Raw genomic sequence first — 13,646 nt, forward strand, 5'->3', positions numbered from 1 at the left:
CGTCTCCGTAAGAGAAATGAATTCATGTCAAAGACACAAAACTATTGAATAAGACTTTTTGGCAGCATTTTTGGCCATGCTACACGGGTACTCGGAGCATCCATTTGTTTTGTACACTTTGGATGCATTACGTAATGAGTTTTACAGAAATAAATGCCCGAAATGATGGAGCACAGGAGATGGAAAAGTGTGGAAAAGTGTAGAACAAAGCCAAAGTGAGCGGCATAAACAAATCACACGAGTGACACACTTTCCTGTTCGGCCTGTCATAAACATTTTCAAAAAGAGAATTTCCCCCCCTGTCCCACAACCACGAGGGATTGACAGTAGCCAAAATAATTTGTTATCTTTCTGTGGGAGCGAGAGGTGCAGCTCTCCTTTGGCCTGACTTTCGCTTAATTTGACTAAGGACGCGACACACAGAACTTGACAGCCGCATTTCAGCGGACCAACAAAAGAAAAAACCAAACCAATGAAAAATGCATGGGATATGCCTCATAAAAGTACATTCGTGTGTGTTCTTTGGGTTGACATCTAAGCGAAGAAAATAATGATCTCAATGAATGAAATTGGCAGTTCACATTTCGGCCAACAAAAAGGAAATGCATTTGTGAGATTAGCATACTTTTGGGCACACGAAGCAGCCGGTTTGTTGTCTTCTTTTGGGTAAAAATGTTTTAGAAATTAAATTTTTGTTTGTGGCAGTCAACCTTCCCCCATTAAAACTAAGGGAATATGTTGCCTCCTTCGTGTATTAAGGGTTGACATTCCTTTTATCTTTTGTCGCTTTTGGTAACTTTTGGTAACCCTTCAACTACGAGTAGTCACAAAATTCCGGTGACAAGCTTCCTTTCGTTGCCTTTGAAAATAGTTTTAGGCATTACAAAAATTCCCTAAAATTATTTGCTTGATTGAAAATGTTTCCAAAAGAAGGGAAGACTTAGAGAGACACTTAGATTATGTATAGTTAAACCCTAAATCAAGAGCAGCACAACAAATCTTATTTAATTTGTATAATCCCCCTCTTATTCGACTTTCTACACATTTAAAGCCCATCAAGTTCTACTTTATCCACCGACCTTTCCATCTGTCATTTAGTCACCCAAGGAGCTCTATATGAATCACTTAAATCTAAGGAATTAAATATAAATTTCCGCATACAAGACATGTTAAGAGTTTCTTCGCTGTTTTCGTTGTCTTTTGGTTTATGGTTTCCCTGACGTGAGCATTAAAAGTCGAGTAAATCTGAGTATATGGCCAACAATTTGCATTTTGGGATTTATGTGCGCGGCTCCCTCCCATTTCATTGGGCCCGAAACGGAATGGTGTGTCAAACGGTGACATCATTCGCATGCGAATGGGTAAGGAACGGGGCGAAAGGCAGCCAAAAATGCAAAGTGGGCCACAGCGAAAGATAAATATATATAGAAGTACAAATATATGGGTAATTCTCCCTCTCTCTGTTGCTCTGTTGAATGTCAGTGCACTTGGTGTTGTCCCATGGATGGATGACAACAGTCTGAGGGTCCCGTCCCCCGTGAATGATCTCAATGTTCGGGCATTTCGGAATTGGCACAAACCACAGATGCAACTCGTTGGGAAATGGATGGAGGGGGGCTTTCTATTTATAGGAAGAACACGAAATGCTTTTCTTTTATTCATTTGGCATTTATTTCTCGGCAATTAAGAAGACAGCAAAAAAAGTTCGTTAAGTACAACTAACATCTATGATGAGTAGAGGCCTCTTTTTTTTGTGGGGTTTGTGGGTTCTGTTCATGGTTCGTTAGTATAATACATAGTTTATACAATAAATAGATATGTAGATAGATAGTTAGGATCTCTGATCCCATGGGTTGGGCATTTGTTTGCCCTTTCAGTCAGAGGAGGCGGATGCTGGATGCTGGGAGTATCTATGGATCTATGGCTTGAACGTGGGCTCGTGTGTGTTTCGGACTCGTATTCGTGGCTATGAACATGTCTATAAGAAATAGATAAAAAACAAATGAGTGCAGCTTGAGGATTAAATCAAACCAGAAAGCGAAAAGCCCAAGCGAAAGCGAAAGCTAGAAGAGCGGATAAAAGTTGGCATCTTTCAGTATGTCGAAAGTGTCCACAACGGAGCGGGCGGGCACCACAGCAGCAGATGGAGCAGCGGAGGTGTTGGAGGGGGATGCCTCCTCGATGGATGAGGCCGGGGTCACGCACACACTCTGACCCGCACTCACGCTGGACAACAGATTCTGCTGCGTGGATTCGGGCGTCAGGTTCGAGGACACCGAAACGGGCGCAATCTCCGAGAGAGCCGCAACCAAATCTTTGTCCAACTGGTCCATTTCTGGTGCTGGCTGCAGTGGCAGCTCCTCCTTGGTCTCCTTGGTCTTCTTTCGCTTCTTGGTTTTCTTTTTTGGTTGCTCCTCCTCCTCCTCCTCCCTTCTTTCTTGTGTCTCGAACTCTGCAATGCCCGCCAATGAATCGCCCACAAAGGCGAGGCTGCTTCGGGGCGAGAAGAGTCCTTCAGCTTGATCGCTGTTGAGGCTGCTCTTGGAGCTGCGTCGCGAGCGGGTCTTTCGCTTGGGTGTTGGCTCGGCTGCTGCTGCTGCAGCTCCCGCCTCCTGCTGATCCTCCTGCCGACGACTGGCGTACATCTGCGTATCCGAATCGTTGTCCTCGCGCAGCTCCTCCTCCGTTTTGGAGCCCTTGCGCACCTTCTTCTTGCTCTTTTTCTTTTTGGGCTTCTCGCTGGGTGGCTCGATGGCCTCCACGGGTGGTGGTGGTTCCTCGTAGGCTGCTTCGGCTTCCCCCTCTGCTTGTGGGTAACTCTCCTCCTGCACATCGGTGAGAATTTCCCGCATGGGACTGCGACTGAAGAGGGTGATGCTCTCGCCGCCCAAGCTCATGCGACGCAGATCGAGCATTTCCCCATTGGTTTGCTCTTCCTCCTGGTACTCGAGGGGTTCCTCATTCTGATTGTAGACCTCTAGCTCCTGCTGCTGCTGCTGCTCTTCCTCCAGCTGCTGCTCCTCTTCATAGCGTTCCCTTTCTTCCTGTTCCTGCTCATCTTCCGTTCTCTCTGTAACTTCCCCTCCATTTGCATTATCATCCAAACGGAAATTCTTCCTCCAATTGTATTCCCGCTTTGGCTTGTAGTTCAGATCCACTTCGATGTCATCCTCCAACTCCATGCCCGCCTGCAGCTGTGGATTGTAGCCATAGCGAGTGCGCAGTCGCGTGGATTGTCTGGCAGCCACTTGGGCATCTCCCAGGTAGCGCATCTCCGTGTCCCGCCGCTCGCTCTCCAGCAGACCCAAACCCAAGGCAATGTCCACATCGGTGTGTCGTTGCCTGGAGCTGGATCTCTCCAGCTCTCGCGTCTTGGCCCACAGCGCATAGCGTTCGCTCTCCGAGCTGGACTTTTCCTTGTCCGAGGACTCGCTGTGGTCCGACGGCAGCTGCTCCTGCACAATTGTCTCGTACTCCCGCAGAATGCCCGACTGTTTCCTGTTCTTGATGGCATCGTTGTAGATCTGCTCGATGAAGGAGTCCGGATCGGAGTAGGGCGTGGCACCACCCACAGCGCCATCATCCAGGCCATAGTCTAGGAAATCATCCGCATCGTCCACCTCCTCCCAGTCCTGGGCCCCGCGATTCGCATAGCGATCGGCATTCCGCTCCGCCTCCTCGCACTCGGAGGTGTCGTGATGCGACTCGTCCGTCGGTTGGGTGCGCTCGTTGTTGTCCGAGATGCCCTCATCGAATTCGTACTCGAACTCATCCTCGTCGTCAATCTCCACCACCGTCTGACGCTCATCCTCGCTGTCATTGGAGCTGCTACGCTCCAGCTCCAAGTCCAAGTCCAAGTCCTGTTCCTGCTGCCGATCTTCGTCGAAATCCTCACCGGCTATGTCGTAGCTGTAGATGGCATTGGTGGCATCAAAGGCGGCCGCCTCTGCCTCCGCGACGAGCACGGCGCGTGCCCACGAATCCTGATCCACGACATGCTCCTTGGAGCACTCGAATTCCTCCGGTTCCTGCGTGTAAAAGTCCTCCCTCAGCCAGGTGCGCGTGCCCGTCATTGTGCGCACTTCAATCTGCGAGATGTACACAAACTCATCGCTGGGATACTCCTCCACGGGCTGCTCCTGGGCCAGCGAGTAGCGACGAAAGTGATGGTACTCCTCCGGCTCCAGGTGATCGCCGTACGGATCGATCTGCTTGAGGATCGCCGAATCGGAGGCACGTCGCTCGCTGTCCAGGAAATCGGCATTCAGATGCCGCGAAAAATTCTCAAAATTCACGCTGGAGGCAGCCAGCTTGTCCAGCAGCTGATCCTGCAGCTCCCGCTTGGCCACCTCCTCGTCAATGTCCCGCAGCAGCGCCACCTCCTCGCCGCGCAGAGGGGAACGGCTCTGGCTGCGGGAGCGCTGAAATTCCGCCGTGCGATGACGCAGATCGTCCAGCTGTCCGGCGGACATATCCTGCGACATTTCACCCACGTAGGTGGAGCGCTTGAAGCCGCTGGCCAGCGACTCGTCCTTCATGCGCTGCGTGTCCTTGAGCTCCTCGGCAAAGGTCTTGGGCTTGGCCCCCAAACGATTCTCAGTGATCGAGTCCAGAATGGCTGCCTGCAGCTCCCGCTGTGCCGCCTTATCCTCCACTTGGTCCAGCGACTCGCCCACGTAGGTGGATCGCTTGAAGCCAGTGGCCACCAGTTCGTCCTGCAGATCCCTGGCCACCTCGGACACGGTTCGCGCGACATCTGGCGCCTCTCTGGTCATCTCCTCCACTCGCTGGCGCTCGGAACCCGTGGGACTCAGGACACGCAGCTCAATCTCCTCGCTGGCATGCTGCAGCTGCTGCAGGGCCTCCAGATCCAGCTCCCGCTGCTTGACACTCGACGCCAGGACACTCTCCACCTCCTCGCTGTTCTTGCGGAGCGTGCGCTGATCGGAGCCCTCTAGATTGAGCATCCGATGGAAGTCATGGCCCTCACTCAGCTCTTGCTCCTCCTTCAGCTCCGATGGAGTCATGGAACGGGAACGTGAGGGCGAAAGCGAACGCATATCCCTGCTATCTGTGGGAATATCTCCTGCTGTCTCCTCCTGGACAAACTCGTAGACATATTCCACGGTCAGACGTGGCTCTGGCTCGGGGGTCTTGGCCCGCTCTTGGAGCTGCTCAAAGAAAAGATCGTTCTGGGCAATCAGCTTGTCGCGACGCCTCTCCAGACTGTGCTCCAGATTGGCGGCACTCGGCAGCGGCGAGCGGGAACGCGATCTGGAACGGGTGTGCGAACGCACGCGATTCAGACGCAGCTGCTCGAAGAGTCTGGCCATGCTCTCGGGCGTGTCCTCCTCCTCAACGGCTTCTACTTCAATCTGCTGCTCCTCGGGTGGTGCTTCAATCTCAATGGACACACAGGGGATGGGCATGCTGGCAGCTGCAGGATTTGTCTCCTCTTCCGATAGGTGCAGCTTCTCAAAGATCTCATCGTTGTGCTGAATGCGCCTCTGGCGACGGCTCTCCAGGCTCTTGGCTATATTATCCGCCGTGGGCAGTGGCGAACGTGAACGGGAGCGGGATCGAGAGTGTGAGTTCCGCTCCGCTCGAAGGGTTTCCACAAACAGACGCCGCTCCTCCAGTGTCGGCTGTGGCTCCACCTCCACCTGCACCACCTCCTCCATGGGCTCATCCATGGCCATGTCATTGATTTCGATTACGGGTTGGGGCAGCGGTGGCGTTACGTTTCCATTGGCTTCCGTTTCCATGGGACTGTTGCGCCCATCACTGCCACTGCCACTGCCGCTGGAGTTGGACAATCGTTCCATGATCTCGTCGTTGTGTTTGATCAGACGCTGCCTGCGCTGGCTGATGCTCCGCTCGAGATTCTCGCTGGTCGGCAGTGGGGAACGGGAGCGTGAATGTCTGGCTGTCTCCTCGCGTAGAGAGTTCTCTGTGGGGGCATAGACCATGGTCACTGGTGGACTCCCATTGCCCGCATCATCTGCCACATTCTGCAGCTTCAGCTGCTCTGCTGGCTCTTCATTTCCATTCATTGTCGTCTCCAGCAGCTGCAGCACCAGCTCGCAATTCAATTCCCCCGCCGTCAGCCCGTTCTGTGTGTCGTCGTAGACCTCCAATGACTTTTCCATGTCCACATCCATGCGATTGGCCACATTCTTGGGCTGTGGCGAGGGATTGCGCGAGGTGGAACGCGAACGTGAGGGATTCACGGAGGCCTGGAAGTCGTAAAAGTCGCTGAGGCCCTCCATCATCAGTCCGTACTGATCGCGCCACGGCGCCGTGTCCGGCTGTTGCACATTGATGCTGGGTGTCTGCGGCTGTTCCGGCTGCGTGGCTGACCAGCGCTCGGCGTAGTGATCCATTTCGTCGATGCGTGGACTGCGTCGGAGGCCGGGTGACCCGCCTTTGGACTGCTCCTCCGTTGCGGGAGAGGTGCGCAGCTTCAGGAGGGGATAGAAAGCGGGGGAGAAAGCAGAGGCGAAAGCAGAGGCGAAAGCAGAGGCGAAAGCAGAGGCGAAAGCAGAGGCGAATATGAAAAAGCAGAGAGGGAAAAAGCAGTTAAAGCGCAGCGCAAAAAGCAGAAAGTGGGAGGGGCATGGGGCTCTTGGGAACCTCTGTTTTGGGCTGACCTCTGACCTACGCACTTACATTGGATTTGTTGTCGCTGCTGGCGCTGGTCTCCGCCGCTTTGTTGGCGTCCTCCTGCCATTGAAGAGATTCAATTAGCAACGTTACAGAGAGAGATTTCTGCCACACTTACCGGCTGCTCCTTGGAGCGTTGTTGCAGCAGTGCGGTGGCTGCCTCCTCATTCTGCGCATCCGTTGCATCCTCGAACGAAGAAGATTTCTGCTCGTTCTTTGACAAATCCAAATCGAACTCCTCCTCATCGATGGACAATGCCTTCTCGCGCTTCCAGAACTCCGTGTCCTTGTAGTGTTCGGGCGTCACTTCGCCCCATGGGTTGGTGCCCTCCTCGCCGAGCATCTCCAGGGCGACGCCACTCGCCTCGGCCTCCGGCGGTGGCATCATGTCCTTGGCCGGACTGCGTTTGTGCCGCCGGTGGTGGGACTTGACCCGCAGCGTGGGTTCGCTGGTGTACTTGATGGGATTGTAGTCCTCCCGCTCGCCGTGGCGCAGCTCCTCCTCCTCCAGCGAGGTGAACATCTTCAGCTCCTCGTCGCGGGAGGCGCGTGAGTCACGCGACGAATTGGAGCTGCCACTGGAGCGGCGCTTCTTGAAGGCCCGCCGCCTGCCGGATCCATCCTCACGCATCAGTGGACGACTCTTGATGCCGTCCAGGGAGCGCAGATAGTCCTCCGTGTACTGCACATCGGGCGTGTGATCCTCGCCCTCCGGCTCTGGCCGCTCTTCCTCTGTGCGTAGCAAATCCTCCGATGGCTGTGTGCTGAACGACGACTGCTGGCTGGAATTTGGCTCCAGGGAGGAACCCTCATCGGATACGCCCGGAAAGCTGGGACCCTTCGACTGTCCGTACTGCGTCTTCACTTTGTGCACCACCATGGGCTCCTCCTGGACTTCCGGCTCCTGGAATCTGGGCGGCAGTACCTTCTTCACGCAGAGCTCCTCCTCCACGGGCACGGCGCCCGCATATTCGGCTTCGTCCTCCGCGTTGTGGGTTGCCTGCAGCTGTCGCTGCTGCAGCATCACCATCTCCTCCTCGGCCTCCAGGAAGAGCCGCGCATTCTCCTCGATCATTTTCTGTTTGCTTGCCGCATCCACTCGACCGGAGAGCAGGCGACGCGACTCCTCTTCCAGCGCCTCCTCCTCCAGTTCGCTCTCCGTGGCGCTCATCTTTCGTGCCCGCTCTGCTGCCAGAAGGCGTTCCACAATCTCCGCATCCCTTTGTTCCTGATCCCCTTCGTCTCGCTCTCGCCGGACTTCCGCCTCGAAGAGGCGTCGCTCGCTCTCTTCCGTCTCGGCTTCCTCAAGCTCTCGCTGGCGTTCGGCTTCCAGGCGTCTCTGTTCCGCTTCAAGCAACCGCTTTTCGTTCTCTTGGCGTTCTTGTTGCTCTTCAGCTTCTTGGATCCTTCGCTCGTTCGCTTCGCGTTCTCTTTCGGCTTCGATCAGCTTGCGCTCGTTCTCTTCGCGCTCTCTTTGCTCTTCGGCCGCCTGAAGCTTTCGCTGCTGCTCTTCGCGTTGCTTTTGTTCCTGCTCTTCGCGCTGTCGCTGCTCTGCCTCTCTTTGCTTTTCCGCTTCGATTAGCTTTCTCTCATTCTCTTCGCGCTGCTTTCGCTCCTCTCTCTGCTGCTCGATCATCTTCTCGTCCGCCTCCTTGGCCTTCCTACGGTCCTCTGCCAGGCGGGCCTCTGCCTCCGCCAGCTTTCGTCGCGTCTCCTCCTCAATGCGCCGCTGTCGCTCCAATTCTGCTGCCAGCGCCGCTCTCTTATCACCTTCGGGATCCACTCGCAGGCCCTTGTCGTCGTAGAGGACTCCATCTTGCATGGCCTTGGTGCCTGAGCGCGCCTCCCGCTCTGCCGCCTCGGCTATCTCCTTCTCCAGGCGCTCGCGCAGTCGCGGCAGCTCTTCATTGTCCGCCGCCGCATCGGTGGCCGTGTATGCGGAATGCTGGAAGGTGCAGTGGTACAGATGCCGCACCACAAACGCACACTCCAGGGCGCCCAGGTAGCCGATCAGCAGCGAGAAGATCAGCTTCCCGATGCCGGTCAGCGCCTCATCCGATGGCATTCTGCTTGCGTAAGAATCGGAATCGAAATCGAAATCGGATTCAGTATCTGTAATCCGTATTGCTTGACGTACAAACGAGCAATGCAATGCTCGGGGGATTCGATGGTGCGCCGCGAATTATATAAAATATTCACCACGCACTCGCACAGACACTCGGAAAAGCACTCACCACTCGCACGATTCGGAATTCGCGGGGCACAGGCACGGGGCACTCACGTTAATGGCCAACTGATTAGGTAATTCACCCAACAAATATTTATATCAATTTTTCTTCGACGCGAATTCACATCCAAACGATCCATAAATTATTGGAAAATTCGAATAAAATGATCGAAAACCGTTGCGCGGTCAGGATGAGACGTTTTTGGAGATTGGGGGGCGACTACCAGCGCGACGCAGCCACATATGGTTGCACCTGGCCTGGCTCTTGTTCTCCGTTAATCGATCGTCTTGCAACTGATTAATGCCACAGCAGCGGCAACCGGCCAAGGGCCCCCCCAAGACACACAAAGAGCGCGCGCATGAATCACAAAGAGCGCAATTAGAACCAATTGGCCGAAAAGATATAGCCACCAAATGGCGCTAATTGACGCGGCTAAAAGCAGAGAGAACAAGAGCGAGAGAGTGACAAAAGACAGGCAGCGGCTAAGCTTTTGGCAGGCGATGGCCACCAATGGATGCACTGCCTCTGGGTACTCTGGGACTCGGTCTCGGTCGCTGGTTTCTAGCTCTGGCCCTGGCGCTGTGTCAAATGCCAAAGCAATTGGCAAAAGCGAATTTTCTAATCAGTTTTCGGGGTCTATTTATGTTGCTATTTCTGTATGTTTTTTTTCAAACTTTTCCCGCCGTGCTTTTGCTTTGCCTCGCACCTTTCTTTAGGCATACAGTGTGCGACAAAAGTGTATGTGCAGTAGAAAAAGCAGCGAGAAACCTTGCTATCACTTTTTCTACACTGCTCATGAATCTTTCTCTAATATTCTGATCGATTTAGCAGCTTTCTTTCATCATAAAACATAGATTCCCTCCCTAAATCTATCCCTTCATTCATGCCAATTACTGTATTTATGTTTCAGCAATCTGTCTCTCTTTTGCATAGCCAATGCCTGAGGATTGGGGACTGGTGGCCGGGGCCAGGGTCGCAGACTGCAGCAGCGACAGCCCCAAAAAATGAATGTCATAAATTGAATCTTTTGGCACTGACACTAACATTGGGAGCAGCAGCAAGCACTCTCCTCTCTCTGTGTGGGTCTCTCTCTCTTTGGGTGTGTGTCCTCTGCCACTCTTTCTCTATGTTTTCTATGTGGCAAGCTGCAGGCAGGCTGCAGCATCATCACCATCATCATCAACAACAATAGCCCCCCAGTAATTATATTTAATTTGTGCATAATTGTGCACTTGTCCCACATTTTTGGCATTTTTACTATTTTTATGTGTGCGTGCCTTTTGTTTATTTTTAAAAATACCTTTTTTCACTCATTAAATGTGCCAAAAATACATAAATAAATGTATCTAAAAACATACATCTATGCGGCTCTGGGCCTGGCTGTTTGTTGATTTATTTATTTTTGCTTTTCTTTTCGCATTGAAAGTGAAAGTTTTTCTTTTGTGAGGGGAAAACAAATTGATTAGCGGCAAATGCGAAATTTTTCACAGAATATTCTTAAATATCCATACATATATTTTAATATGCATTGTTTTTCTCAAATGAGTTCTTCTTTGTGTTGTTTTTTGTGGGGAATATGATAATTGAAAAATAATTGGACAATTTATTGCGCGAATTTGAATAAAGAGTGGGAAATGCTTGCTAATGGGGGGAGGAAATGCGGTAGAAGAATTTAAATATTTTATATGCCATTAAACTTTGGAAAATCTTCTCTGTTTGGGGACTTTAACGGATGAATAGACTTCTATCTTTATCTTCACTTCAAAAGGCAAACAAAAGGTTACACAAAACAGCATGACAACTGCAAATATTGAAACTATCAAAGACTTGTTGATTACTGCACAAAATCCACTCACGAGAAACTTATTTTGGAATCAGGGAACCAATCAAGAAACCCCAGGGACAGATTGGTAGCAGAATTGTTTTAAAATTCTACAAAATGGATTGAAAATGTTGAACAAACTTCTTTAAACTGAAGTTCCCGTTTTCATACATTTATTTGAAGATGATTATCACAAGCTCAAACTAGGTTTCCATAATTGAAAGCAGAAGTTATATCAATCGAATCCCATTTAGCTTCCTTCTGTTGATTGATTTGCTACTGATTTCTTTCTTTTAATGCCACATCAATTGTAAAGTCGAAGAGCAATCCAAAGCAAATGCAAAGCATTTCTTAGATTTGTTTTCCCGTGTAATTTCCGTCTTACCCACAAGAAAAGAAGAACTTCCGCTCTGCGCGACGCAACAGCAACAGTGCTGCCAATGAACTGTCGGCCAGCGCTGGAGCTGCATTTGGGTAGCATTCCTGTCTAGTGTCTAGCGTCTAGCGCCCCCAAAGTGAAGTTCAATGAAAATGCCATAACCTTTTGGAAGGGCATCAGGGGTTTGTTTCAGGGGAGTGGAATGGACAGATGGATGGATGGATGGATGGATGGATGGTAGGGCGATAGCCGCACCTTTGCAATAAATGTGAACTGCGTGTGGCAGGCGATAAAAACCAAAGGCTCCCCACACTCTCACACTCACACAGAAACAGATACAATCTTTGGTGGCGCTTGCCCCAAAGTATGCCACACAATTATTTTCAATTGGGGATCGATGGGTTGGTTAGAGAAAGGAGAAGGAGAAAGGAAAGGCAGGACTCACCTCATCACAGCCAGCACAGCGGGGCTTCAGCATTTCCGCATAATGCCGCTCGCAGTAGATTTTGTCATCGTGGACACAGTAGGTGAGGTCCACCAGCAGCGAGTTGCAGGTGCTGCAGCTGAAGCACTTTGGATGCCACATGACGCTCTCCACGAACTTGGGTGCCGCCACAACCAGCTCGCCGGCCGCAATCTCGTTATCACAGTGCGCACAATGCTCATCGTAGGGGGCATCCTTGATGTAGGCTATCAGCAAAAGGAATTGGTTGAGTCATCGCTGGAAAGGAGACCCAAGGACTGCCTGACACTCACCTATATCCAGCGCTATCTCATTCCGTGCCGTCACAAAGTCCTCGAACGAGGCCTCGTGCTGCACCTCCAGGTGCTTGCAGTGCTCCAGCGAGAGATCCTGCTTGGGCAGCTGATACGCAATCTGTCGCTCCCTGCTGCAGGCCCCCTCGCTGCCCAGCCGCGGCACTGCCTCCTCCGGCAGCAGCTCAAAGTAACGATTGATCCGCGACGAGGCACGCACCCCTGGTGGCACCCAGGTGTAGCCCAGATCACGCGCCTCCACGCCCGAGTCTGCGGGGGAGACGAGCTTGAAGCCCAATCTCTCGTGGACATTCGTCGTCTGTTGCTGGTAGATGGCATGCGCCTCGCGAGGACACTTGCACGATTGGCAGGTTTTCCTGGAAGAAAGAGGAGAAGGGAAAACATAAGAAAATGCAGCTAAAGGATGGGATAATAATTTGTAACTTCAATTATTTAAAGTCTCTGCAATATTCCTTCACAAATTCACATTTTCTCGCATATTTCGCACCACTGCCACACGAAAAGCTTCGCCACATAAAAGCTCTAGCACGCTGTCACCATCTAGCGGCTGCTTTTGGCAATTCTTACCTCACAATGAGATCGTAGATTTCTTTCCTATCAAACACCTTGCAGTAAATACTGAGCACATTGAGGCAGGCATAATCCATGCCCCTCCATGGGACATCCGATGAGGCCAATGCCGCCCACAGTGGGCACTCTGCGTGACGGTCCAGATCGAGCATTTTCACCATTTTTCACTTGTAACTGCACTGCGTAACTGTACTTGAGACTGGTAGCTCTATTTTAACGTATTCTTTTTGACTTTTTATTATAAATTGTTGTTTAATTTGGTTTTTTCTTTATGATTTGACTCATCAAAAATGTTGCTGCTGCTGTGGTTCTTCTTTGCTTGATTGCCGCACCCCGCTATGTGTGGCCTCTGGCAACTCTTTGCTGGAGGCAGCAACAGCAGAACCCACAAAAAATCAGAGAAGAGAAAACTTTCGTTTAGTTTTTGGCATCCGAAGCACCTTTGCTTGTGGCACGTCTCGGGGCAGTCGTTTGTTGCGTTTTATTTGCTCATTGACATTTTGATTAAAGTGTTCATTTGACCTTTGGCATTGTTCCTCTTCTTCTTCCTCTTCAGCTGCTAGTTCTTATTGTTATTCTTCGTGTTCTTTTGTTTACTACGCGCAGATTAGCAGATTAGCAAAGAGATTTAGCAGAGGTTTAGCTGGAATTCCAATGCTTTCTATCTGCGGACTTCTCTAATGGCCTGTTTACTTATATTTCAATTATATGTGTGGAAACAAGCAAAATAATCAGCATCATAAAATACGCCCCCAGCCCAAGATACAATTTGTGGATAAACATTTGATGGGCTCTGCAAAGTAGCTGGAACTTCTCAGGAGAATAGCCATGGAGGATGGAGGTGCAGAGGAGTACTCGAGAGAGGATTCTGCAGGTGGATTCTACAAAGAGTAGCGGGAGGAGTGGATTGGAGTAGTCCCCTCCCTGGTCACGTATGATCTCATGTCTGCCAAGCACTTTCAAGCAACAACAACCAATAAAAGGTCTCTGGTCTTTGCAAAGGTCTGCCACATAAACGAAAACGAAGCATAATAAAATAAAAAAAGGTAGCAAAAGCATCTTTTTGATAAGATTAATGAAAGGTCCCCAGGTTTCCCCGCCTCCTGCCGTCCACCCCGTCACTTCACGTTAGGATTGGCCGCCAGTGCGTGATGTCATCGAAAGCGACAGCAAGAAAAAACCAAAAGAATCAAACAGAAACAGAAAT

The 13,646-nt window shown here is 51.2% G+C and overlaps 1 protein-coding gene across 6 annotated transcripts in view; it reads right to left on the reverse strand.

Moving 5' to 3' along the window:
* LOC117895231 (four and a half LIM domains protein 2) overlaps nucleotides 1-13,646 on the reverse strand; it is a 55,825-nt gene that overhangs the window by 13,731 nt on the left and 28,448 nt on the right. For 2 of the 6 annotated variants that reach the window (XM_034802733.1, XM_034802732.1), the window contains 2 exons: nucleotides 11,849-12,225; nucleotides 11,538-11,782 (listed from right to left, as the gene is read on the reverse strand). In XM_034802733.1, coding sequence (XP_034658624.1) covers nucleotides 11,538-11,782; nucleotides 11,849-12,225 — 622 coding nt within the window. Of the gene's footprint in view, nucleotides 1-1,647; nucleotides 6,462-6,669; nucleotides 6,724-6,781; nucleotides 9,197-11,537; nucleotides 11,783-11,848; nucleotides 12,226-12,436; nucleotides 12,620-13,646 lie in introns of those variants that run through there. The other 4 variants (XM_034802735.1, XM_034802729.1, XM_034802731.1 and 1 more) reach the window with 4 other exon arrangements.

This window comes from Drosophila subobscura, chromosome J (assembly GCF_008121235.1).
Source record: "Drosophila subobscura isolate 14011-0131.10 chromosome J, UCBerk_Dsub_1.0, whole genome shotgun sequence".
In the NCBI taxonomy this organism is placed as follows: domain Eukaryota; kingdom Metazoa; phylum Arthropoda; class Insecta; order Diptera; family Drosophilidae; genus Drosophila; species Drosophila subobscura.